The sequence below is a fragment of the Poecilia latipinna genome, unplaced genomic scaffold (genome assembly GCF_001443285.1).
Source record: "Poecilia latipinna isolate Pla-1442-1.1 unplaced genomic scaffold, P_latipinna-1.0 Scaffold880, whole genome shotgun sequence".
In the NCBI taxonomy this organism is placed as follows: Eukaryota; Metazoa; Chordata; class Actinopteri; order Cyprinodontiformes; family Poeciliidae; genus Poecilia; species Poecilia latipinna.
The window spans coordinates 102,650-130,336 of record NW_015113496.1 but is presented as its reverse complement, the minus strand read 5'-3'; the positions used below and the strand labels follow the sequence as shown (position 1 = coordinate 130,336).

At 40.5% G+C, this 27,687-nt stretch overlaps 1 protein-coding gene across 1 annotated transcript in view; it reads right to left on the bottom strand.

The window, feature by feature from the left end:
• suclg2 (succinate-CoA ligase GDP-forming subunit beta) overlaps positions 1 to 27,687 on the bottom strand; it is a 117,410-nt gene that overhangs the window by 33,046 nt on the left and 56,677 nt on the right. Inside the window, exons 3-9 of the mRNA XM_015048393.1 lie at positions 26,246 to 26,345; positions 24,548 to 24,638; positions 22,217 to 22,369; positions 19,062 to 19,151; positions 17,035 to 17,131; positions 13,082 to 13,243; positions 11,226 to 11,368 (exon numbers count right to left, since the gene is read on the bottom strand). Of these exons, the coding sequence (XP_014903879.1) occupies positions 11,226 to 11,368; positions 13,082 to 13,243; positions 17,035 to 17,131; positions 19,062 to 19,151; positions 22,217 to 22,369; positions 24,548 to 24,638; positions 26,246 to 26,345 (836 nt within the window). The remainder of the gene's footprint in view (positions 1 to 11,225; positions 11,369 to 13,081; positions 13,244 to 17,034; positions 17,132 to 19,061; positions 19,152 to 22,216; positions 22,370 to 24,547; positions 24,639 to 26,245; positions 26,346 to 27,687) is intronic.

The following is a 27,687-nucleotide window of genomic DNA, read 5'->3' as shown; positions in this document are numbered from 1 at the left end:
ATTTTGAGGAATTTAGATGGTTTTGACAAACTGCTGGAATATTTAGAAATGTCTGGGCACTCGAGACAAAAATGGACCTGTACTCATTTTGAATGAATGAAGCATTTATGAGTCTCTGCAACTTTTCGCCGGGCCGTGAAACGGTTCCATTTACGTTGGTAAAAACAACAGAAAACGTAAATTTTTTTCTTAAAAGGTGAGCAGACAGTTAATCTTCTTAGCACCAGCACAAATATGTGGTGATGCTATGGCATTGTTGTACAAGTATTTCTTGGGAATGTGCTTACATTGTCCGACACGTCAGCTAATGACGCAAGGCGCACTTTGAGCAAGTATCGCCAAACGGGTAAGGCTTTGGTACGCTGCCAACAGCCCTTTAACTTTTATGGAGCTAATTAATTTACAACAACATTAGAAAGCAATTAAACTGTGATGCAATCATTAAAAAAAACAAATTTAGAAGACCATCAAGCCCATTAGCAGCCAAGTAGCAAAGAAAAAGGGCTGCGTTTTGTTGTGTCAGTGCACGGCTCAGGGAGCACAAATGGCCTCATCACTCGAGTCGCTGAGTGGCCTCACATCTTGTCTTCAGACAAGAAGACATATGAAACAATACAGCTGGGGGGTTTTCCTCCAAACCAGTTTCAGTACAAGAACTGGGCCAGTTTCTAACTGGTTCTATAAAGGAATCTTTAAAACTCAAAATGTCTCTCTTACTAAACCTGCCTTTTAGCAAAGGGAAAAAGTTTAACCACACCAATTATTCTACTTGGTATCAGTAAACAGATGCTATGCTTCCTTCCTAGTCGTATATTAGGGTGCCTTCACACCAGCCTAGTTTGAGCTCTAGTTTGTTTGCCTAGAAATTCATATGGGGAGGTGTGAGTGTGCAATCGAACTCCAACGGCATCCTGCATGTTTTAGTTTTCTCCTTGGTGGTAGTAACAACCTCCTCAGCATCTCAATGTTCTCCTTAGGCTTCTAATGAGCCATCATTTGATGCAGGTGTGTAAAACCAGGGAGAGAACTAAAACCTGCAGGATGCCGACCCTCTAGGACCGACTTTGGACACCCCTGCGTTGGACCATTGTTATTGGCCTAACCAATAACTTCAGCCTAGTTATTGGTTAGGCTGAAATGAACTTTGGTGTGGTTTGAATGCCAAGCAGACCGAAGACCACTCCAAAAGCAGGAAGTGCATTATAGTGCAGGGCATTCTGGGTAAATACAAACAAAATAAACATGCGAGTTGAGTGCCAATGGGAAAATGGTGTGTGATCTTTTGCCAAAGACAAACGAGAAATCCTACAACCGCTAAAATCTGACGACTCTTCTTTTTGTTTCATGAGGGAGGAAGTTGAGCTCAGCATCCAATACAGAAGCAGTGTGAAAGCGATCCGCACCAGCTGAAACTGTAACAAATACTGCAATTTCGTTGCCTAATCTAAACAAGTCTACCCTACTATCGGGTGTGAAAACGCCACTTTGCAAACCAAAGCAGCTCATCTCTGTGTAACCTCATTTTCCAATGGTACCCTGTACCAGGTGAGACATTTTTCCACTGGTCCAGCAAACAGCTGGTGCTGAGATTGCAGCAGTTTCAGTGACAATACTGCCAGATCCAGAGTGTTTGGTGATTGAAACATAAAGAACTGGCGTCAATTTAATACTGGAAGAGGATTCATTGGGAAACAAAACACCCTGTAAGACTTTTGTTTTCATTTTTTGCTTTTACAAAACCAGCACAGTAAACGATAATCTTGATAATCTTGATAATCTTTTGAAAACGTAAAGATAATAAAAGAGAATCGATGGCAGTGGAAGGTGTGTGGATGGACAGACATCTAAGTTTTACGTCCGTTTAGTCTTTGACAAATAGTTGCTCTGCCACATGCAGATACCCTCGTTCTGCATCTTCTAAAGGCCGTATTGGTGCCGTCCATCTGGCCTCTACCCGACCACCACAGTGTGAACCCTGTGCTGTGATGACAAAATGCTCCTGGCAGCAATAAGAGAACAAGGAGCGCACTGCTCAATTAGCCTGAGCTCCAATCCGAGATCCTCAATTGATTTCAAGAAAATGAGGAATGGCAGACAGGGGAAAGCTCAATCAGACATAACCATGGGACTTGTCTCTCCATTTCTGAGTGTACGTGTGTGTGTGTGTGTGTGTACGCACGTGTGTTTGTGTGTGTAGGGTTATGTGAAAATCAAATGGGGACAAATTGATGCCAAGACAAGGTGATGAGGTGGAGTGAATACATTAGCAATCTATGCCCTTTATTCAAACATAATGGTTAAGTAATAACTCTGTTGACTGACGAGGCAGCAAAAAAAACAAAAAAAAAACAGAAGTATTTAAAAGCACGCTGTGCCCTTCTACTGCAGATCAAATGGAGAAGAAGACGGACATGGCATTAGTTCCCAAAAGGGCAAATCAACCCGACAGGTCGGCTACAACTCTACCCATTTCCATCCCTTCTTTAAATTAACCTTCGGCAAAGAGAGCGGACTCACACCGTTTGCCCTTCAAGTTCCAGTTGAACCCTCCCAGAATGGTGGAAATTGGACATTATTGCTTTGATTCCCGAACATTAATCACCAGCAATTGGCAAGAGCAGCTCTCCATCAATCTTTTATTATTATGCATTTCCGAGAAGAACATTGGAAGTTCTCAGGTAGTAATCATCATGCTCCGGACCGACCGTCATTCTTTCTTTATGTTGTCGATGAAACGCGCTCAGAAATCACTGACGTGAATGTAAAACGAAGGGCTCTGACAGAAAATATTTCTAAAGATAACTCCATTAAGATATTTATACCAACAAGGCGATAGTTCATAATTTATTCCCGTTCTACAAAGTGACTCATTGTGTTTTCAATGTATTTATCAGAGTGCTGAAGTCAGAGCTGATGCATACTCACAACGCTGCTGCAGTTCCCCTTACTGCAGCTCACCACCAGTGTATTCAACACCATTTCTCAAAATTGATAAATTATGCAAAAATACAGCTACTTCCACACTAGATTAAGCATAAAATATCAGAGGTTGGAGGAAAATAAGTTTACTCCCTGTAAAATCAAATTAAACTGTTGATACATCATATCTCTATATCAACATATACTATATCTCTCTGCAGAGATCTGGATATTCTTTAAGTTATTTTACACTAGCTTTGATCGTATGTCCAAGATGAGCTGAATTATTTAATGCTGCTGACGGTTTAGATATTTCCTCTTTAAATTTGTGCATATCAATCTTTTCCTCTTTCCTCGTGAACCCTGACAAGCTCCAGATGCACCGGAGCCACCGCCACGTTTCTCTGTTGTAATGGAGGCGAATAATTATGAATCAGGATAAAAGGAAATGCTTTGAAGTGAATACACCGAACTAAACTAAACACTTCTTTATTGATCATTGTGTTTTTGTAGGAAAATTGCGGTTTTGCAAAGTACGACCAGGAGTGCTTCCCTTCACTTTTTGATGTGTGTAAACAAAACAAAGCTCTAATCACGCCCGTACTCATGAAGCATTAATCAGCAGACGTGCGCTTCGGTAAAGCGGCACAACTGGGACATAAACTTCTACCCTTCCTGTCTCAAAGGCTGGGATGTACAACCTTGAAACCTACAGAAAGAAACAAACAAATTTCTGCATCCAAAATGGAAAAAATAATTTTTTTAAAAAGTGCACAGAGTAAACTGAGCTGTAGCATTTCATCACGCTCGGAGTGAGAAAGTTTCATGGACTAACAGAGAGTTAGCATTATTACGGGGTTGGCTTAAAACACAACACTAATCTTACAGCAAACAGTGGTGGACGACAATGCGCACAATGCCAACCCTATAACGGTCACTATTAGATTTTACTGCCCTGTAAGCAAATCTGCCAGAAAAACCATTATATAACGTACAGCCTCCCTCCTCCCGTAATGGCAAACCAATACAATGACCAACACGGCACATAATTGAAAAGAAAAAGAAAAAAAAGGAGAGAGAAATACATCAAGCAGAGCTACTGCTCCCCGAGAACACACAAACTGTCTGCTTGTCAAAAGCAATGTTCACTTCTCTTGTAGCCTGGCCTCAATATGGCAGCCCCAGCGTGTCGGCCGGACTAAGTACGCGTCCCCGAAAGGCTGCTCCCCTATTTAGTACTCGTGTTATATTCCGCACGCCGAGAATGAACTCCATTATCGGGGTAGTTTGCTTTCTTCTCTTTCTCGCTTGTACTGCTTGTATTTATTACACGAGGGAGCAGCATCTCCCACAGGCCCGCGGCTCCAGACAGAGAGGTGATTTCGCTCGGCTTCAAAATAAAACAGCTTAGGACTTTTACATCACATGCAAGTCTTGTGATTAAAAGCTGATGCGGGTCCCAGGTGGGCTGCACGTGCGTACGAGCGGCGGCGACAAGAGCCGCGTATTTGCACCTATTTGCATGTGTTTGTGGTGAAAGTAGGAGGGCCGTGTGGTTTCCAGTAGAATAATATGCTTTAAAGCACCAGGGAAATGGCTTCTTAGCACATAGTTGTTTTATTTCCTCCTGAGTTTCTTCAAGGACAAGGCGGCGTTAATGTTGTTGTTGTTCAGAACAAATTTCGCAGCCCGAGTGGAGCTTCTTCCGTCCCGCAACATCTTGGAACGTCGAAGCACGTCAGATGCGGCATCTGACGTCGGAGGCGTCGGGATGAGCTCCTGCAGGATTCGGCTAGCAGCCGTGAATCTAAGAGTAGCTCCTCGCTTTTCAGCGTAACAGGACTGAGCAAGATGAAAGGCTCCAGGGGTGGAAAAAGAGAGGCACAAGGAGGGAGAGAAGTTCAGAGAGGAGGAGTTAGAAATGGACGAAGTAAAACACACACACACAAAAAAAAAGAACAGGAGACAGAATGATGAGAGCACTAATGGGGGCATTTTGACACTACACTCGGTATAAATGTGCAGTCATGTCCAACTAAATAACTAGTGGCAAATGTTATCTATAAAAAAATAAAAAATCTGTAGAAAGGTAATCTTAGGAAAACAGTAATAGTCTGGCCCTGTGGACAGGATGATGGGATCTGGAGTGTCACCGTGAGGAGGAAAGCGGCTAAAGATGGACCACAAGGTAAGGAGAGGCAAAGCCACTGAGATGGAAAGAAGCTAAATTGTGTGCCATTTTGTTTCAGGGCCATAGGGGATAGAGAACTGTGGGAGGCACCTTTCAAAGTCACACAGAGTGAAGGAAAAAATAAGCGTGATTTTATAGAAATCCCTTCTTCCTTCGTCAGAATCCTCCAAGTTCACGCTATAGTCTATAATCTACTTAGTCTTTGTTTCATTTGAGAGAAAGAGAGAGAGACAGTTTGAGTCAAAGTGGAGAACAATGACACAAGTCATGCTTTAAAAACTAGTTTTAGGATCTTCTACGTTGGAAGTTGTTTATATCAAGGTGCTAGAACGTATTAATCATTCCAACCTGGATAAAGAAGGATGGAAAACATCATTAAAATCATCATGAGATTCATACCAATGATGAGTGTATCAGAACCTTTCAAAAATAAAACAAGAGAAGAGAGTCGCCACAGCAAAACAAAGTGGCGGTCGCATCCATCCAACTTATTCTTGGCGGTGCTGCCGAAGACTGACGGAGACATCTGAGGTAAATTGTTTTGATGTGAGTAAACTGCATTTGTTTAAGTAACTTTGCAGCTGAAATACTTTCATTCTTTCATTATATAGCAACATGAAAACTTCAGCAGTAACAATAACATATTTTCACACTGATCTCCTGAACTGTGTATTGAATAAAGCTGGGTCAACTTGCCAGTTTTAATGTTCTTAAATGCACTACCAGCTTAGAAAATAACACATTTAACCTGCCTTTTAATTCGTCTGCATCTACTTGGTGTCGTTATCGACCCTTTTTCTCAAATTTGTTTTTGCGGACGCGCTGAAGAACAGCAGCGGGAGGCTGAGCTTCCTCAACAAACACACACAAAGAAAAACGTGCGCCAGACTCTGCAGAACAAACCGTTCTGAAAGGCTTCACATCTTTATAAGGAGTTCCCTCCTGGTGCAAAATGATTCTGCCTCAGAAAAAAAAAAGAAAAAACCGATTAAGTTTTTGATGATCGTGAACAGAAAACAGGCTTAAAGGGGAAGAAACGAACGTGGCGGTTTAGCCCCTCTGCTTCACAATCATGATTTTACAAAGCCGTGGCGATAAAACATGAGAATTGAAGTTTATTCTTACATTACTTTAAATAAAGTATCAATTACATTATCGCAGAAAGGCTGATATGGGGGGTAAAAAGCGTTCTAAAGGAATTCCATCACGTTCTGTAGCCACAGAAATTACAACAAAAACAAAAACAGCCCTAAGCCTCGAGAACAACATAAATGTCAAGCTGGACAAAAAAAAAATCCATCTGCCACTTCCTCCATGGCACAGGCGCGAGGCAATAACAAGGTCATTTGGCTGTTGGTGTAGCTTTGCTGCTCCTGCTCTGTGCCTACAGGTGATCTGAGAAAAACCCCAATAAATTCAGCTGTTCTGTCAACAATCTGTTCGAGACGCGGATATGAGGAAAGTGCAGCTATTTACTTCAGCATGGAAAATAAATACGTCTTCGCATAAAAAGAGCTGGAGGGGTGGGGGAGGCCTCAAGTCAAACAAAGCTGAATGGTCTGGTGGAGACAACCGAGCCACACGAAACTTCACAAATTTAAAAGTAAGAACTTTGCTTCCAGTCATTTTATTTTCTCCTTTTCCTCGGTTTCATTGCATTTTGGAGTTTATTTCGTGTGCATGTCGCGACACAAAAGTATCTCCATTAAGTACGCCAGTTTCCTTATTCCATTTACTTTAAAAAAAAATATATAAAAAATTAATCTTTACGGTAATAGATGCTTAGAGGGAAGATATGAAGAAGGTGAACCGAGAGAGAAAAAGAAGAAGTCTTTGTCATCTCCTGCCTCGTCTCTGTTACGCTAATATTACTTCCACTCCTCTCAGCACAATGACCCAGAGACATCAAAGCAGCATCTGAGAGACAGAAAGAAGCAGAAGCACACACACACACAGAAAAAACACACACAGAGAAAAAAACACACACACAGAAAAAACACACACACAAAAACACAAAGTGTGACAAGAGAGACAGTGGCTGACAAAGACGACAGATGCCAAAATATCAGCTTTTCTGTGACGGTCACCACAATTGGACCTTATTACAGGCCAGTTCCTTGTTCATATGGGTTCTAGGATTTAAATGGGTTATAAATCGTTTGAATCTCGCTGCGACTAAAACGTCACAGATAACAAGGATAGGCGAGACAGTAATGGCTATCCTTACAGGAGGCACCCAATTCTTTATCTTCTTCAGAAACAAACTTCAATGATGTTAACCAAAATATTAACAGACAAATACTAGATAATGAGAATACATTTATCAGAGATATACTGAATAAAACTAATATAAGTTCAAGATTCAGGAGAGAACTGCGTAAAGAGCAGCTGAGACACAATCCATTAAATGTTATGATGTTTATTAATTAAGGAAACTTTGTACACAAGTCTTGATCACAATTAGCTGGAAATGGACTGAAAAAGATGACAAGGAAAATTATCAACCAATCAAATAAAAACATGAAGTAAACATTAACGTCCCAGACCTTAAGCAAACTCCTCTTTATCGTCAGTAGGAAGAAAATGTTTGATTTTTGCAGTATTTATCAAGTTGGATGCATCTTTAAAAATTAATTAAAGGCGGTTTTCGGGTTTGGGCTTTCCTAACCGTGTTGACCTCACTGCTGGGTGTCCTGCAGACGCTCTCGTAGGGACAAAAGTACCTTCATTACCAGTAACAGCGAAATTGTCACATTATCGGACAAAAACAAAGAAATAAAATAGTTATAGTAGTTTCGGGACATTTCCCCAGATCCTATTTTTGTACTTTTTGTGGTTTCCACTATCATTATGACCAAGTCAATTCTGTAAATTTTCTCATAGAAGAAAAATTATCAATTGATTGAACTCTATTGCTCATGTGATTTAGTCACATGACTGACATTAATGAATGCTGTAGAAGGCTTAGTAGTCTGATGAGAAGCTTAAATGGCCCCTGGGTGTTTTGAAGTGGTGCAAGAAGTAAGTGAGGTAAGTAGCACAAAGTGAAATATGAGCAGAGAGCACTGAGGAAATGTAATGCAGCATTAGTTAGTGGCACACAATATATTTCTAGAAGAATTGAGTCACCCATTCAAATTAAGGAATTGGTCCAGTCGTCTATATGTATAAAAATCCAGCATCCTGCTTCTACACATAAAGACAACTACAAAGTCGGTCTTCCAACACCTGTAAACCATATCTAGGGTTAAAGGAATAATGTTTCAACAACATCTTGAGAAACTTATTCATACATTTATAAAAGTTTTTTTTTAATAGTCAAACTGATCCCTGCAACAGTGTCTTCACTAAAGGACACCATTGCAGACGTATGCAGCTGATCCAGAAAGCAGATGCTTTTGTAAGAGCATGTCGTATTAAAGTCCATCATTCTCTAAATAAAATATCTTTGAGAATGGGATGAAGTGTGTGTATGTAGAAGCGGAGAGTCAGTATCAGAAAACAACTCGGCGAATATCAGATACAAAACGTCTCAACAGTGAAATCTCTAATAAATCTGACATAAAAGTTTAAGAGTTGAGAGCATTTTAAGGCAAACTGACAACCAAACAGTTGTCATAAAGCGACCTCTTCAATCCTCTATTTGTTGCGTTCACCAAATCCACGGTGCGATTGAAACATCTATTCATCATCTAAAACAAAAAGTAAGAAAGAAAGAAAGAAAGAAAGCAGAAAATAAATGCAAATGAGCAGCTTGGTGAAATTATGAAATGATTAACATTCCCTGTGCAGATCAGAGCAGGTTTCCCAGCTACCCGGGTTGAAATGCTAATGGGGCCTCCAACTCTCTTTAATGTCAATCCTGTTCGACTTTTCTCCTCCAGGATGGGAGGAGCTTCTTGCTGCTATTTCCGTCCGCAGCAGCAGGAGGGACAGACAGCAGGCTTATTTCCCAATCTGCATTTGGGGAGACGGCCCAGGACATGATGAGACGAAGGAACAGGAGGGTAGGTCCTCTTGTCCATGTGGGAGTTTCTTCCCTTTTCCCGCTTTTTCTATCACTTTCTCTCCGCAAATATCCAACCTATTTTTAAAAAGCTCATTACAATAATCACGACCGCTCTGTATGGGGAGGGAGTGACGAGCGAGACCCTGTCTTTCCTGTTGATTGCATGTCTTTTTCAAACCACCATATTCTTGTTGCTCCATTATTGGGTTTCAGATTAGAAGGGCAAATCGATCAAAGAGCAGAAATGTGATTTGACAGGCAGTAAGGGCTGATGAGAAAAGTTTTTTTTTTTTTTTTTTTTTAAAAATTTACACTGTTAAATGTCTACTAGCTTTAGTTGAAGTTATACTTTAAAGTAATAAGAAAGTACAGAGTATGTGTTTATGAGAACATGCACCGTTTCTGTATTTTTAGGAGTTCATAATATATCCTTTTAGTAATGTTAGCAAAATATACATGAAAATAATGAAGAGAATTGGACTGAATTTGACGTGATCATCGTGGAATTTACGTCTCCAATCTGAGAACTGGTGGCTGGCTCCCAGGCATTCCCACAGTGTTTAATGTTGCACGAAATTGCAGGAATAGATCAATACGTCACCTTTAAGAATCAATGTTTAAAGTGCTGCCTTAAAAGATACACCTCCATTTCACCTGAATGTTGGGAGTTATAACTTAGCTTAGAAATCTGGGATTGAAATGGAGTATAAACTTAAATAAAAAAAAATAAAAAATAAAAAAAAACAGCGAGGGGAAAAAAACCTTTTTATTCAGTGTATGTGAAGATCTTAGTTCTACTCTTTCTAAAAATTTACCGTTCCAATTTTTACCACAGTACAGCGTTCGTAAAACTGGAAAGTTGACAAGTGGAGGCTGAAAGACAGAAGTGTCAACCATTTAAAGGCAGGTAAGCCTTTAAATGAGTTCTTACATATATAGGAACAAACAAGACAACTAATTAGACAGCAAAAACATAACATGTTATTCTTCCCAAGTAAAGGAATGAATTTGAATTAAAAAGAAGGATTTTTCCTGAACTTTCAGGATGAGAGATGCAACAAACGACCCGTTTATTTTGAGTCTTTCTAAGAGGTTCCGAGAACAGCATCTGGGACTGAACTTGCTTTTTTTTTTTTTATTATTATTTTGGACATCTTCTTAGTACTCAGAGATCCAAAGACATCCAATTCATTCCAAACTGGGCTTTCATTCTTTGAAACACCTGTGAAGTTCTCCATTTGCAAATTGTTCTTCTGCATGGGCAGAAACTCAAAGGCCTTTTTCGCAGATAAACACGGTAAAGCGTTCCTCAGACCGCATTTCGACACCTGCGCACGAGGTGAAAACAACAGCAAACAAGCCATCGCAGCTCGTAATTAGAGCGAAACGCTGTCGAGTCAAAGAAGTGTTTGTTGTTGCCGGAAGGTGGTTTTTAAAAGCTGGACTGATTACCAGCTCATTTAAATCTGTATTCCGCACGTCGAAGGGCCGCCGACTCAAAAGGCGACCGCAGATCAGCGCTGGGATACGGGGGGCGACAGCAGTGAGGGAATTAGTGATGTGATAACTGTCAACACACAATCAGCCGTGCAGGATAGTTACGCGGCTCACACTGTTTAGACTGGACTTATTAGATTTCTGAACATAGAGTTGCAAAACAGCCCAAGCTGTCACTCACTTCGACTCTCAGAAGCGCGCTTCTGACTGACTGTACTTTTTTTTAATTTATTTTTTGATACGCGCATGATGACGGCTATTGAAACAAGCCTCTGACATCCAAACATGCAGCTGAGAATGGAGTTCATCTGCTCTCAGCAACCAAAATGATGAAATATGACGACACAAAAGCCTGTTTTAACTCTGTGAAGCACGGACAAACGCCAAGCCCCACTAATGAGCGCTACTGTCTGAGCGCCACGGCGATAGCCAAACAAAAAAAAAAACAAAAACTTTTTGACAAGAAACATGACTTATATAATAGTAACAGGTCGTCAAGCTGAATTTCGACGATACAAGGAAGCGGATTCACTGATGGGCTTGATCCATGTGGTTAAGCTGTGCGACAGAAAGAGAAGCCAACCACTTTTGTTGACAGCCAGTCGTTACCTTTGGGTCAGCAGTCAGCAGCTTAAAAGCCTCGTACACCTGCCTCTCTTTGACGCCGCCCCCGAGGTCCAGGAAATTAGCTGGCTTTCCCCCATGGAGGTCAATGATGTCACATGTTGCCATGGCCAGACCGGCTCCGTTCACTGAAGAAAAAAGAAAAAAGAAATAAATAAATATATGTGTATAGCTTAGCAAGACATCAGAGCAAGTAAACAGGTACTGAAGACCTCAGTAACTTTCTCTGTAAATATTAGACTTGGAATTCAACTCAAGCACTGAAATCAGTATAAATTAGTCCATAAATTAAGATATGGGTAATAAAATGGGAAGTCACGAAATTTGTCAGTGCAAATAATAATTATATCAACTACTTTAGTCCTAATTGTTTTTCAACAGCATATACAGAGACTCTGAATCTAAAGTTGAAGGCATTTATATGTGTGATCCGAACATAGAAAGGACATAATTTCATCACAAACCATCTTCAACCAGGTGCTTCCTCCATCATTTCTCTGTAAAGATGTGTAAAAATGACCACTACAGTAATACATTCATTTGTCATGGCCTTTTCCACTCTCACTGCACAAGACTCCACTACTGAAGAAAACTCACACTGAAGTCTTTTTAAAGTTCCCTAAAGAACATTTAGTAGCCCAGTGAATGTTTTTGATTTCATAGCACAGATCGTGATTATGGTGGAATGGCGTTGTTCATTGTTCTTCAAAGAATAAATAAATAAATAAATAAATAAATAATGGGACTGTCTTGATCCCAAACACAGAGGCAAAGAACTGAAGGCACTTGAGAAAAGGAGCGATGTGTCAAACTTTAAAGTTAGATGACACATTATGGGGAAGAATTGGTCAAAATTACATCTAAGCAACGTGACTCCATCAGTCAGACAAGTGACATCTGGAAAGTGTCATAAAAAAAACTAACTTATAATATTTATTAAACACATTTCAGAGCACATGTGTAATTTATTTCTCTGTGTCTTTTTCACACAAAGGTTAAAAACTCAGTTGTGTTGATTTCCTTACAGGTGTGATCTACATGGATTGTTACAGAAATCAAGCTTGAAATTCATGCCTTATACATTTAGTGAAAAAAAAAAGTTTATATTTTCAATCGAATGTATTTTTTCAGCTGTATTTTTTATTTTTTTTGTAACGGCCTGCCGTCTGTACCATCACCCTGCCGGGTTGTGCAGGGGCCAGTGGCACAAGTATGTCTTACCTCATTTGGTTTAGACAAGCTGAAATTGCGTCCTGGCAAGCTCCCCCTCTGACTGAGGTCTCAGTAAAAGGGAAATTTGCTTTAACAGCTGTCACTTTGGTGCCTTATGGAGCTCTCAAGGAAGCTGCGGGGTCTTAAAAGCTGTTGTTACTTTAAGAGAGAGGGAGCAGGGGATGCAGAATTGGGGGAGGGGAGTGAGTGGGAACGCGGCGGTGACGAGGGTGTTAACACACATCTAATGTGTTTAGGAGGCTACGGGGTAAGGAGTGAGAGCACCTGTTAGTGCTGCTGTACACTGTAAAAGCTTTGATTTATGACAAGAGAGGAGGCCTTTAATGAGAATGCTAACAATCTGGCTCACTGGAGACTTTCTGGGCGGATTATGGCTAATTAGAATCCATTGGTTATGGCAGCGTTCATTTCTGGAGTCTTCAGAAAGCTGTTTGTAACGTAGAATAGAGCTACAGCGGTTTCCTCCCTCCCCCCCGACACGGTTTTTGCTGTAAGTCGGTCAAAGCCATTTGCCAGGAGGTGTCCACCTACTGACAGTGACTCATTTACTTGTTGGTGTTTGTGTGTCCAAGGTGGATGCGGTCTGTGACGGCGCTCCGTCCTCCTACCAAAGCAGGCGATGTTTCCGTCCATTCCGATGTATTTAAGATCCCACTTGGCCGCCTCCATCTCCATGGCGTCGCTCTCCGTCATGTCATCCATGGCGAACACGTCTTTCTGACGGAACTCGGCGTTGTCGTCAAAGTTGATCTTGGCATCGAAGCAGACCACTAGGAAGACACAGGTGGGCAAAAACAGAAAGGATGATGAAGGCGGAGTTAGGGACGGAGTCAGCGAGAAAAACGCAAACTGCTGGGAAATGGTAAAGAGAAAAGGCAAAGAATTGGAGGAACTGGACAAGATAAATGGAAACCAATTATGATTTTTAAAAACATTAAATGAATGAGCAGAGAGAAATTTGTCCCTCTTCTTCCCCGGTCGTGGTTACTTAACAATTGCTAATCAGCATCATAGCTTAACATTTTTAGGTGCATACTATCCTTTGCATAGTTGTGAAGTTCTTCATCCTCCACTTTCTCTTATTTTTTGGTGATTTCCTGCTGCCACATGTTTAGATGTTACAAAGAATTTTCCCACATCTCATCAAGACCTAGAGAACACAGACTAGCTTAGTTAAATAGTGTGTGCTGAAGTGGGAAAACTTCAAAACACGTGCAGAAAAGTGGCCCCTCGGGAATATGGATGATACTTCCTGATTCGAACGCTTCTTCCCCTGCACGCTATTTTTGAGTGCATTGTGCAGCTTGAAGTTCCAGGATGCACGCTAATGATGGAAACATTTTGTAATTTGTGTTTGATTCATTTATTTAAAATTGAGCTCAATTCCTTAAAGGAGCTCTGAGGTACTTTGACGGAAGACTCAATAATTATTTGGATAATTAAAGCCGGGCAGATGCTCATATTCCAAATCAATGGTATTTATTCCCAATTAAAAGAGGTCCGCTATATTTTCCTTATTTACAAACTATCTAAAACCATTTCGGTCATTCTGAAGATATTTTTTTTGTAGTTTTATTTCACCAAAAACATCTTGAAATATTTAGAGAAACAGCCTGGAACCGTGTTATTGCTCTGTGATCATTTTCAATATGGCTGGAAATACAAAACTGGGAATTTGAGGACATTAATCATGAAGAAACTAAGTAAAGATAAACAAGACAACTTGAAACAAGACAAGCTAGCCTGCTAGCTACCCTGCTTCACGCGTCTCTACTTTCTTGCCAGAAAAAATAAAATTTTTCAGCTGATATAAAATTGTGTGTTAAAATAAAATTTTTTTTTTTTTTTAGAGGACTGATTGAAATACTTTGAGTTTGTTCCTTGTCAGACAAATATGCTAGTAGTAAGAGTGTGCTAGCTTGTGGATAGCTAACATAAAATAAAAAAAGTAATATTTCCTTTACAGCTCTTTTAATTTTTTACAAGTTACAAAATATCTAGGCCTGTAATCAAAATCTAAAGGTTTTAATAAATCTATAACATTTTTTATTATGTAACTACACTGTAGGCTACAGATAAATACAACACGGAAAATTGCTTCAAACAATATATTTTAGTTTTGAAATGCACATTAATAAAATCAATTTAACAGTTATGTTTTTAAATATGTTCACATTTTTAAAAAAATGGATATACTTTTCTTTAAGACATGGTAAATGGTTACATGCACAGACTGAGCCGTAGTTGCTTAAATATCGGCCTTTACAGCACACAGAAAATACATATTTAAATACCTCAGCATAAACCTTTTATCCTGTTCTTATTCATATCTTTTAAAATAAAGTACACTTGAACACAAATCTGATTTTAACCTGCATGATATTAAAGATGCAAGTAATCTTGCTGTGATGTCTCGACAGAACACATCTCTTTATATCTGTTCAGTGTTAGAGAAAATGAAAACTGGTCTTATTTTCCTTTTTTTTCCCCTTTCTTTCTTTGAAAGAATGTAAAAAAAAAAAAAAACAAGTTCAGCACAAGTTTAACAAAAATCAGTGCTGCAAGGTCGGACATGATTTGTTGTGACAGGGTAAAATGTCTGTCCGATGAATGATGAGGACTTGAAATGTAACCCCGTTAACCTGAGCTAGAGTCACATTGTGTAGATTTTTACTGTGAGCGAATGATGTAAATTATTTCAACATGTACAATAAATTTGGTCAAAATTTGCAAGCTATAAAAGGGAAATCTAAGGATGGTAGTTGCAATAAAATGTTACCGTACCACACCTGGATCTTTAAATACACCAGAGAAGTAGATAAAAAATATTCTAACAGAAGCAATTTCAGGACCTAATATGGCACAACTCCATGACGTCTGTTCTTAATCAACGCTTTATGGGTCAGCTCACAGACAACAGGAGAATCAGACAGTCTAGGGTTTATTTTAAACTGATGCAGAAACCGTCACAGCTTTCTTATGCCAACATAAATACCATAAAGCTGCTTCACAGACACCTTAACTGTGACAGTCACAAAGAGAAGGTCTGAATCAGGCCTGAACTCACAAACCCAAAGATACGCGCACACACCTCCAAATACAAGACAGCTAACGGGAGCTGGGGAGAGAGAAGATTCAAATAAAATCAAAGAGCATCGAAACAACACATAAATATTTTAATGCAGTTGCCGTTATAATGGAGACAGCGACAATAAGCCTTGAACCTGGTCAGGACTTCTCATGGGAGCCCTAAAAGGCAGTGCATGTACTAAGAATGAAGCGTATGAGCAACCCATTGAAAGCTGCTCTGATCAGAAAATAACCTTCTGTCTAGATGTTCCCAAACACAAAAGGACAGGAAACAAAGCTACATGCCGAGCTGCAGGTCTTTATCCCTTAATGCTGCTCGTAAAGACGGCCTGGGTTTTCCTTCCTATCAATATTTGATGAAAATTGCAAAATACCAATTTAATGGAGTACTTCGCGAACTTCAGCGTCGTTAGCAGCTAGCAGTTAGATTAAAGCAAACTGAGCAGGACTAGAGCGAATGCAGCGTAGTGCAGTGAGGTTCAGCTCATAGCTGAAACACACTAAACCTCATCGAGTCGTTTTCCTTTTCTGTACTGCCGGATGCTTTGTGCATCATATCGATAGTTGTTTCTGTGGATGAAAGCGGTGAGAGGCTAAAGCGAGCTGCTAAACAGAGAGCCTATTGAAGGGGTTTTGTAACCTTTAATTTCAATTTGTCCTAATCTGCCTTTCGTGTATACGGAGTAAGGAAGATTTCTGACTGGAGGATTCCTGCTCCTTTATTACTCACTCAAGTGACTAAACTCCTTGACAATTAGTGAGGTCTGAATGGGGTTTGTGGAGTCTGGCCCAGAACATCCACATGTAACAATAATAAACTGGCTTTGGGTTTTAGAAACATAGGAAAATATATCTGAGAAAAATGTTAATTATTTCTAATAGTAACTTAAAAGAACCCTTCTGATGTCTGTTACTAATCCAAATGTACCTGCAGGCGTTTTGAAGACCTGGAATTACCCTGATCCCCTTTTCTCAGAAACATATCTAATTAATAGATTTCTTTGTGTGTGTGTGTATGTGTGTGTGTGTGTGTGTGTGTGTGTGTGTGTGTGTGTGCATGTGTGTGTGTGTGTGTGTGTGTGTGTTTGAGTGTTTTTCTGAATCATATTGAGACTGTGGTACACCAGGGAAGCATGAGAGGCTGCTTTTTTTTCCCCTCTTACTTCTGGATGAGCTTAAAAATCGCTATCAGAACTGAAGCAGCAGCATGGTGTGAAAATACAGAGCTCTGCTCCCTGAAGCCATCTGTATTTTGAAGCAGATAAAGTCATGTTGACAAGTGGCTGATGTCAGTGTGTTGCAATTAGAGCACACTTCACATCCTGCAACGCGTTCAGCTCTGAGACGATAGCATCTTTGCAACTCGCTGCGTTCTTTCGCTTGATTTTATTAAAATAAATACAATTCTGGAAATCACTAACATGAACAAAATAAAAAATGCAAAAAGCCGTTCCACTGCGAAACACGGTACCTTGTCCTTCGGGAGTCTCTCCGAGCGGATTGACTTCAACTTGAGTGGCGTCGACTTTCAGGAACAGATCATAGAGCCTCTTAATCTGATCCGCTGCCTGCAAAGTCCACAGACGACAGTAATTACCTGATGGTTTGACTCCGAGCCCCCACCGAGGCCACTCAGCTTCTGCACACAAGCTGCGTGAAAACAGGGCAAATTGGCTCCCGACGTCGGCCCCGTTAGTTAGAGCCCGTTCTGCATCGAGACGCACATGCAGACAAAAATTGGTTTTCTATCTTTAAAGACCAGCTAGGCAAGAAATCGAGCACAAATCAACACACTTCGACTGTTTTTTTTTTGTTTGTTTGTTTTTTTACATATATAGGATTATGGCAACATCTCTGCAGCTGTAACATACTGTAGCTGCGCCTTGTGTAAAAAAAAAACAACAAAAAAAACTGATTCGCCTTACACTTGGATAGAAACATAAACTTTTGTTTTTTGGAAGGATTTTATGTGACAGTCTAATACATAGAAGTGTATCATTCTGTAAAAGGGCAGAGTGAAACATAGGTTTATGGGGGGGGGGGTTTGCAAATAAAAATCTGAGAAGTGTGGAGTGCTTTTTTCTTATAAGTCAGTCCTGCTTGAAACGTCTCCACAGCTTCATCTCTGCTGTTTGTTTTCTCTCTAGCAAATTGTGGAGACTTCACAAAACTGCTGTGACTAAATAACATTAAATTTACTAACCAGCTTACTTTCTTTCCTACTTTCTTTTTTTACTTACTTTCCAGTAAAGTGACTGGTCCCACTTTATTGTAATTTCAGGGCATCCGGAACGAAAAGAAAACATGTACACCACACTTATAACATTTTCATTTGTGACAAAAATCTTGAACCGTGTGTCACTTTACTTCCTCTTTAAAATGAAACACTATTCAACTGCATTTCAAGTCCATATAACGTGGTTGTGACGTGAAAACATGCATGTGACATGACTGAGCCTTTCTTCTTTAACTGCTTCAGTACTGCGATAAAAAGCAAAACTGATTCCACAGCTAAAGTCCACAATTTTGTCCTTATACAAACTGCAGAAGACTTTTTCTATTCCTGTCTTTAAAAAAAAAAACAGCCCTGGCATGCACTGAACATCTCTCCTGTCCTCAAATAGCTTATTGGAAGCAGAAAAGTTATTTTTGAAGTGTTTTAATTTTAACGGAATGAAAGAGTCTGGCAGCCGACTCGGAGGCAGCCGGGGCAAAAGCAAACTAACAATGCAGACATTTACCCAATCCTTTTCTATTTTCCCTCGTGCCTGTTCAAAATCAATGCCCTTTCAACACCCTGCAAATGGAAAAGATCACAAATAATCGGAGGAGTGGAGGGCAGAGGAGGGCATTCGGGGGTATTGCACAATCAAAAGCAAACATGTATTCAAACTCTAGTTTGTCTGACTTATATGTGCTAGTTTGTCTGACTTATATGTGCTTCGTGTGTTGTAGCTGTCGGCTTAATCCGATATTTTTTTGTGCCATTGAAAAGCAAACAAATTACTGACCTGATGCCAAAAGACAGAGTTTCAAAGCAACTCGTTCTCATTTGGACTGCGAGGGCTGGGCTCGTCTTCCCTCATTTAACGGGCCGATGAAGGTCAAAGGTGAATTTTAAAAGTTGGGGTTGAAAAGAAAACAAACCCTTTCGTTTCACAGACCAGATGCTACAGGGGGAGGATTTCCAGCGAAACCGCAACGTCCCTAAATGCACTGATCCCAAAATCACTGTGTGGCTGGTTCTGTCATCAGCGATGTCGGCTCCCTGGATCTATCTCGGTGTCGTGACTCACTACCAGCTACAATCATCCAACACCTGGCAGGTGAGTCCGCCGTAATGACCCTTCAACATGCTGCCCACGGGAAACTAATAACAGAAGAAGTGCGGCGTGTTTGCAAATGCAAACCCGTCCCGTCTGTGTGCACACATGAATTGCAAAATCCTTCTGCCGCCTCTTGGCATTGTAGCTTTCAAGCCTTCGGTGGGCTCATTACCTGTCTTTGCAGAGGTCCTTTGAAACCCAAATTAGCTGCCATGCGAAGCGCCTGGTCGTCTTGCATGCCTTTATATATATCTATGACTTCCTGGAGGAACAGCAGAGCACAAGAAGGAGACATGAAACAACTGAAGAAAGGGAGAAGCACCAAAACAAAAACAGAGCCATCTCATCGTATATTTAGAAAGGGAGCTTATGTCTGTCCTGTTTCTCTGCATGGCAGATATCAGAGATGTTTCCTGGTTCAGCTGAGAGGATGGTCAGTCAGTCTTCACTTTTATAAAACCAGAATGTTGACATGTGGGTAAGAAGGCGACTCATTGATAATTCGATGCTTAACCTGTTTTTCCAGATGAAAACTAGCTAAACATTGCATGGGCTAAACTTATAAAGATGTGATTCCCCCGTTTTGTAAAGCTGTCATTTTGCTTCACACATCAATTTTAAGCATTAATTTGTCCCATCACACAAACTGGAAGCTGCAGTGACCAATAGAGTCTCGCTTACTGTCGTCATTCCACTGAGATCATCATTGTAAAAGTTTAGCACAACTCTTATTTTGTCAGTAAAAACCCATATTTGTCCAATCCTACTCACATATTCTCCAGTTCCACCATCGTTAGAGTTTTCTAGATAATTCTTGTGTAGTGGAAACTCCCTGGAAACCCAGGCATTGCTATTGCTAAAGGATATCCAGACATCCTACACTGCTGTGTGATCAGCCTAATGTTTATGGTCTGCGTTACGGAAAGCGTTCGCTTGTGTAACGTGTAGATGTGGTGTTTAAATCAAATGAAGAGGTACTGGATGTCTGCTCCCAGAGACGGCCCCAGGAAGGGTAATGAGGGGTAGAGAGAACCAAGACAGGAACATCTGAGCAGAGGATCATTAAGACGGTAACAAATGGAGGAAAGAGGTGAAAAACAGGAGAGGGAAAGGAAGGAGCAGAACATCCAACCTGGGCCATCAATAAGGGAGAGTGCATCCAATCATGAACTTTTTAAAACAAGAAGTAGATTGGCAAGACGTCATTGAATTATTTTGTTGACTTTTAAGAAAACTGATATTAAATGAAGAGTGAAAAGGTGGGGTGTAGATGGAGGCAAACCCAAACTTGTCCTACTGCCTCGTCTCTTCAAGACTTTTAGCGCACAACTCAAGTTTTTATACCGACACTAGAATAAATGCTATTATGTAACCAGATATGCCAGATGAAGTAAAGTGGTCCTGATGATTTCTGTTAATGATTTTTTGTTTTTGTTGAGTAAATTATTAGGGGGGCATTGTTTGGAAAAAATTTACATCAAAATTGAAAGGTGGGATGTGCTGTGGTGGTGCAGGGCTTTAGCACAACCCATGTATGGAGGCCTTAGTCCTCGACGCAGCCGTCGCAGGTTCGATTCCCCGCCTGGTGACCTTTGCCGCATGTCTTTCCCCATCTCTCATTATCAACTTTTCTGTCAATTAACTATCAAATAAAGGCCACTAGAGCCAATAAAACCTTAAAATAAATAAATAAATTGAAAGGTGGATTTTTAGATGTGGTCAACTTCTTGTGGTTACAACCTCTCAACAGAACCATACTTCAGAAAATCCAAACTTGTTTTTATTTTTCATTTTCAAGAGTATGTTTTTTTTTTTCATTTGCTTATTTGTTACTTTATACTATACAAAGCCATTTACTTTGTATGTAGGAATACAGTGGAAAGGCACAGTTTTTAAATTACTTCAGTCCCGTTTCAGTCGTACGAACACACACATATATGTGAAATCCCCCCCAGTGAAATCTGATTTTTGGAGAGCCTTGTTGATTAGTTTCAAACAGAAGAGTGAAATTAACAGAAAAGTTCAGTTCATTTATTGTCCAGACCCTCTAAAAAGCTTTGGCACGTAACCGTGCAATCAGAGATCTTTGTAATGCTCCTACAACTTGGACGTAGTCCCCCACGTGTGCTCCGCCAAAGTTATTATACATAATTAAGACAGGCTCCTCATGCAGATCAAGTTTCACATTGGATACTTAAAAACAGACTGAAAGGAAAGCTGGAGACTAAGAACAATCCAGCCTTCACGTTCAGTGAAGGTACAGATCTGATGTGGAAAACCAAAAGCACAAACCGGAGGGTCCTGAAGCCATAAAGAGGCACATCTGACAAAATACAGCCAGAGAAAAATGGTGACCAAAGATCTTTTACTTGACTGTCAAATGGTAATTTTGAGCACAACCAAGAGTTGCTGAAGGTTTGCTGTCATCCTGGCACTTCTCTAATCAGGCCATTAAAGTAGAGTTAAAGTAGGACAGAAAAGCTTTGAATGGAGCGAAGCTTTAAAATCCAACAGCATGTTCATCCAAAGCTTATTACCAAAAAAAAAAGCACATGAAACACCTGGCTTCACATAGCAAATGTTTGGACCTAAAGCCAAATCTAAAAAGAAAAATAAATTGCACAAGGCTGTAACCTGATGCTCATCATCCAGCTTATTTTAGTTCAAATATGTCCGCCAAGAAAAAAAAAACAACAAAAACACACACATGGCTAAAACAACTTAATCTCATGCCAAGCTCATGAAACATTTTTAATCTCCTTAAAAATAATAATAAAAAAACTTTTATACCAAAAATAATCTTTGTCTGAAAACACTCCATCGGAGATGCAGAGCCGAAGCTTTACAATGCGCTGACCTCTGACCTTGGAAGTTGCATGAGTATATGTGACAAGATGAAGGCATATGTGGTGCTTAAAGCTGTCCATCTGCTAACAGAGCCAGGGACTCGCCAAACAGCTCCCATTGAAGATTAATGAGAAGCAATAGAAAGCATAAGCAGCCTTTTAATGCGTCTCCGTTTGTTTAAATTGAGGCCCAACATGCTGCTGCAGACACAAGAATCAACTGGACGAGAAACGAAATCCCTCCTTAAATTTTAGCTTGGTAACTTGGCCCAACTTCAAATCCAAATAAAACGCTAAACGCTCACTAGTTTTCCCAAAGGAACAAACTTGCTAAGAGTCAGTGGATGCTTTTGTAAAACTCCAAACTATTTCTAATTCTGCTAAATAAATAAATAAATAAATAAATAAATAAATAAATAAATAAATAAATAAAATAGACTTCCTGTCAATATCTCAATATTTCAAACCAGAAGTGACGTACCTTAAAGATCAGCTCTGGGGTGGTGGCGGCCACCTCCTCGATGTCCATCCCTCCCTGGGGGCTTCCCACCATTACTGGACCATTGCAGGCCCGGTCCATTAGGATGGCAAAATACGTCTCTCTGCTTATGTCCAGAGCCTCGGCGACCATCACCTGGACATGCAGAGGAAAACGTGAAGAGGCAGACAGAGCAGTGAGGCGTCATGTTTTTATCCTCTACACCGGCTTCTCAATATACCAGAACGTCATTGAGATGTTATTTTATTTCAATAGCTTGGTAAAAAATTGAACTTTATTTGTTTTCTTAGATCCTTGTAAGCTGTGAGAATAAGCCACAAAAGGCCAGTGCTACAGAAACTGGCTGTTCACAGAGTGCTGCACCTGAGCATATTCATGAAGGTTCAGTGGAAGGAAAAAAAATAAAACAAAGCTCATTCAAGAGTTCTTCAAGATCCACCACACACAGATGAATCCAGGATAAAGTTGTGACTGTTCACAGATGTTTCTATCAAAACTATGTTAAAATGTGGTTATGAAGAAAATCCCAATCAAGAAAGAGTGGCCATGGACTGGTATGACTGCAGCTTTAGCTTGCAAGTCCCATAGGCTGATTGCTTCCACACCACACTTCTTCCTTCCACTCAATTTTCTATTAATATGCATGGGAAAAGGCGCTCTGTCACAGTCAGATTAGAAAGCAATGATCTTCTATGGCTTGTTGAAGATGTCAGTGACTGTCTGCCAACATGTCTGTAATAAATATTTTTTTATATCCTTTCTATAATATTATAAAATAATTTGAAGTTGAATTTTAGGAGTTTTATTACATAATTACCAGAACTAAGCATTTATATTCAAGAAATCTTTATTTTTTTGTTCTATTTATTCTTACTCTTATTCAAGATGCAGATGCTAATTAGAAGAATGTCAACTTTAAGTGACTTCACAATTGGATTTTTCTATCTTTTACTGGGAAATCCTTGACATTTACTCATCGTTTACCGTCAAAACAAACTGGACGACATAAGTAGGTAGGTTCCACATGCTAACACGGGTTATAAGAAGGACCTTTCAGGAAACATTGCACAAATCAAGGAGCAAACGGATAAAAACTAAGAGAAGGAAAGAGGGCATTTGGGAGGGAAAAAGCAAACGGGACACCATCCGTTCTGCTGCGGTTAAGGGGCAGCTGGTTTTCTTGGTGCGATGTTGCTTGAACAAGGACATTTCCTTCCACTTCTCACCCGTGTGAATGAGAATGGACAGCTCTCTCTAACCTTCATGTTAAAAGACTTGGCCCTCCATTTCCTTGTCCAAACGCTGCCGTGCCCAGTCACTGAAACAAGTCTCTGGAGTTCATTTTCATTTCAGTCTCTGCTCACAAACCAAACGCATGTTTTCACCGCCGGTCCTCCTCCAATCGCTGTTTCCCTGATAAGCCTGATTTAATGTCATCCTGTGGTGCTCCTCACCCGACACCTACACTCCCCTCCCTCCCCGCCTTGTCATCCATCTATCAGTGTCATGTCGGCGAATCAGATGCAGAGCTACTGGGCCTCTTTTTTCAGGTGGGTGTGAGTTCAAGACAACAACAACAACAAAAAAACCATCAGAAAGGTGTTGCTTTAAGCAAAACTGCTGCTCTTGAAGGAAGATTCTTCGGCTTTTCCTCGTCTCGTCTGATTTTCTGCACTGTAAGCAATACGGTGGATGTCCAGACAAAAAGACAACTCTACTCTTTCTCAACTAATTAAAAAAACAACAGATCGTTTGCCGTTCCTTTGAGACAACTGAACTCAAAGTTGTTTGAGTGACTTTAGCTGAGGCTAAGTGGATTCCACCTGTAAACTCTGCAGCAGGAATGAGGAGGAAGAGGAGTGGTGAAGAAGAAGGATGATGAGGGGAAAGGAGAGGAGTGCAGGAGCCACACACACACCAAGCAGATACTGAGAGGGCTTCATCACCTGGAAACGTCTGCTGTGAGGAGGTACTGCATGCAGCATACGAGCGGGGGAAAAAAAATACATAAAAATCATATTCCTGCTTGTTAGTGGCACATAGTAACAGTTGTTTACCAAACACTTTAAATTCACACTGGGCCTGGCTCAATTTATGCAACAAGCCTGAACACCAGGCAGCACGAACCCGCAGTAAACAACAGCAGACAGCTACTGCTTACATGCAGGAGAGGGAACTCGGAGCCAGACATTCATTTCACAGAGCAGCATTACTGGACTCGGAGAAACGAGGTCAAGAAAAAAAAAAAAAAAAACAACGTAATGAAAACATTAAGAAAGAGAAAAGTGGATTTTTCTTCCTCCTTTAGCTCACCGTTTTCACTTTCACTCCGTCTTTGGGCGTCTGCTTGGTAATCAGGTTGAAGCCGAGCATCTTTTTAGCCAGCTCGCCAACAACTGCAGGGCTGAAAGTGGAGAGACGGCGCTTAAAACAACATCCATCACCGTAATGGCCACTTTTTACGACTTCCTAATAGCATTGTACATATTCTTCCTCACTCTGGGGATTACTACATCATACGCTGCCTCGCCGAGGTGTTTATGCTGCTTGAGTTTTCACAGTTTGTCAAGTTTGCAACTAGGGCCACGCAACACGTCGCGACTACATCATCGCCGCGACGTCGGGTGTGCTCAGTCCTCCTAACAACAATCTATTCCAAGCGTAATGAGTTCACACCTCACCTCCCCCCGGGGGGTTCTGCTTGGAGGAGACGCTCAAACCCGACGCAGCTGCTGAAGATCACCAAACTGGAAGCTCACACGACAAACGCAGCGGTGGAGAGGAGGGGACAGGAGTTGTCCATTTATTGCTAGTGATGTCATCACAGTACCGTTTTCTGATTTTGTGCAGCACGAGCTGCAACTACATAATTTTTTTTTCCCCTTGAAAACTTTATTTTTAATCAACACAAAGTGGCGCATTATTGTAAAGTGGGGAAAAAACGATAGCTTTAAAAAAAATAATAATCTGAAAAAGTCTGCTGAGCTTATGCTAACTATTCAGTCCAACGCTCCTGAGAACGGCGTAAACTGCATAACAGAGGAGCATTGCTGTGCTGACGTTCTTAAAGAGACAGAGGCCCAACTTCAAGGCATCAAATTGCAAAATCGAAGTTATGTTTGATATCTACAGCATTCTTATAACAACTTAAGGTGACATTGATGCTTAATTGTGTTGCAAAACGGCACTGTGTGCATGGAAAGCATGTACCAATACCGGCCCTTTAAGAGAAGCGACTAATTCTGGAGGGCTCTGATCCAGATGGTTGTAAATGAGCTTCTCCTTATTCTTTTTGCCTCGAAGCTCCCAGCAAACCAGAGCTGCTTCTGTAAGCCTGCTCTGGTTTAGTAAGAGAATAAAATGGAAGCTGGGGGTGGGGGGGGGGGGGGGGGGAATGCATTCATTCTTTGATAAATGGCGGCGGCGTGAACCGAGCTCTCGTGTCACTGTCTTGGGACGATGATCTTAAGCGTGTCTCACTTAAGGAAAAAAAAAACTTTTAGGAAGATTTTAAACTGCAAAGTAAGGTGCTGCTGATGCACGCCTGCGACAAATGTCATGAATCACCTTTTTTTTTCCTATTCTTTGCCTTTAAGGCCACAGTAAGTGGTAGCAACAATTGGTAAAAATAGGAGACACTTCTTCAGGTGCCGGGAGAAAATATGGGGTGCAGCAGCTAAGAGACACTTTTTCAAGTCGCAGCTTAAATTTCTGAAGGAAAGAAAATGCAGATTTCTGCTCAGGCCGTCATCGTCATTCAGCACAGTTGGTGGTGCAAAGTGCTACGGCTAACCTTTAAGCTGCTTTTTTCACCATTGAATTAAAAGGAGGCTTCCCCCCCCAAAAAAAATACAGAATAACGGATGAGAAATATTTGCAGCAAAAGAAATCCTGACAGTGTCTTTGTGCTTAAGTACCATCTTCAGAAAGCTGCTGCCACTGGGGAAAATAACACGAATCTACCTCCTACGATAACTCTCAGTTTTGAAAAGCACATAAGGGAACACTTACTCCTTAGTTAAGTGCACTCCACCTTTAAGGCCGCTGTCGAACACACCCTTGCCTCTCCCACCGGCCAGAATCTGAGCTTTCAGGACGATTTCCTTGGCATCTGAAACAGGAAACGGGAGAGGGAAAAAATAAAAACTCAGGAGAAGTTAGACAGATCACTTAAGATATGGGTTCATCCCCTCAGACAACACCGTGAGCCGCTGATTTATTTGTCTGTAGAATTGAAAAGGGAAGCGAGGTGGAAAACAGAGGGGTGTAAAGAAGACAAGAGAAGAATACAGATTATGAGAGAGTAAGAAGTTTGCACTTCTGTTCAGAACTCTCCATCACAGCTACAGCATGTTAATGCGATTTACAAATATCGCCGGAGGAGTTGAGTTTACAGCACGTGAAGCTAAAAATAACAAAACATCTTCAAAACTACAGTTGACAGATCAGAAACACTAACGTAGAGGTTCGGCTTTTTGTTAAATCTGCAACAGCAGAGACACAGGAAAGCAGTTGCCCTGTATGGAACTCATTTTACTTAGATTAGAATATTATTGTGGGATATTAAAAGTAAAATGAAAAGCAGCATCTTTAGAAAGAAAACTGTTGCAGACTGATGCTTTGAACGGCATATTTTTTTTATCATATTTCAGAGGCAGAAAACCTACAAATCTTTACAGTATGAAACATGTATGGATGCAAGTCAGCTCACTCAGGGTTTTTCAGCACAGAAGTAGAGTTGAAACACGTTCTCCCCTATGAAGTTTTCCATACAGCTGAGTTATGCCAGAATCTTGGTTATCGCTATATTTGCCGCTTGTCCAATCAAATAAAGACGTTGTCAGGGTTAGTTAATGGAGTATCAAACCTGTCTAACAATTCTAAGAAAGATAAAATCATTTAACATCATTTTTATCTATCGATCACACCTGATCTTAAATCTGTATCTGAACTGGAGGTTTCTCCGAAACATTACTGATCAGGCTCTACAGATTATGGACAACACATAGTAAAATGAAAAGCTCATTTGAGCAACCGGTGTATTAATTCAATAAATGCAGGGTTTCCCCCCGTGTATTATAAGCCTGGCGGGCCACCAGGCTTTACTTGTGCCCCCACCAGGCTAAGCATTGCTAATTTATTTAAGTCTTTTTAAAATGTTTGCATTTTTTTAAGACTTTATAGTTGGTGTTCACGTATTAATCTTCAATCTTTCAATAACATAATTATCAAGTGATATTTTCAAATTTCCTGTCAACTTTAAACATTTTTAACTCAAAAACATGACGGGTCGTTGGATGAATGATCTGAAATGCCCTGGCACCCAACCCCCGGGCTTAGCAAGTTTTCTGGTGGAAATCCTGAAGTGTAACATTTTTTTAACGTAAGTTGTCAAAATAAGAAAAATATGATAGTTTCTTGGTAAAGGTAGTAGTTTTCAATACAACAGAAAA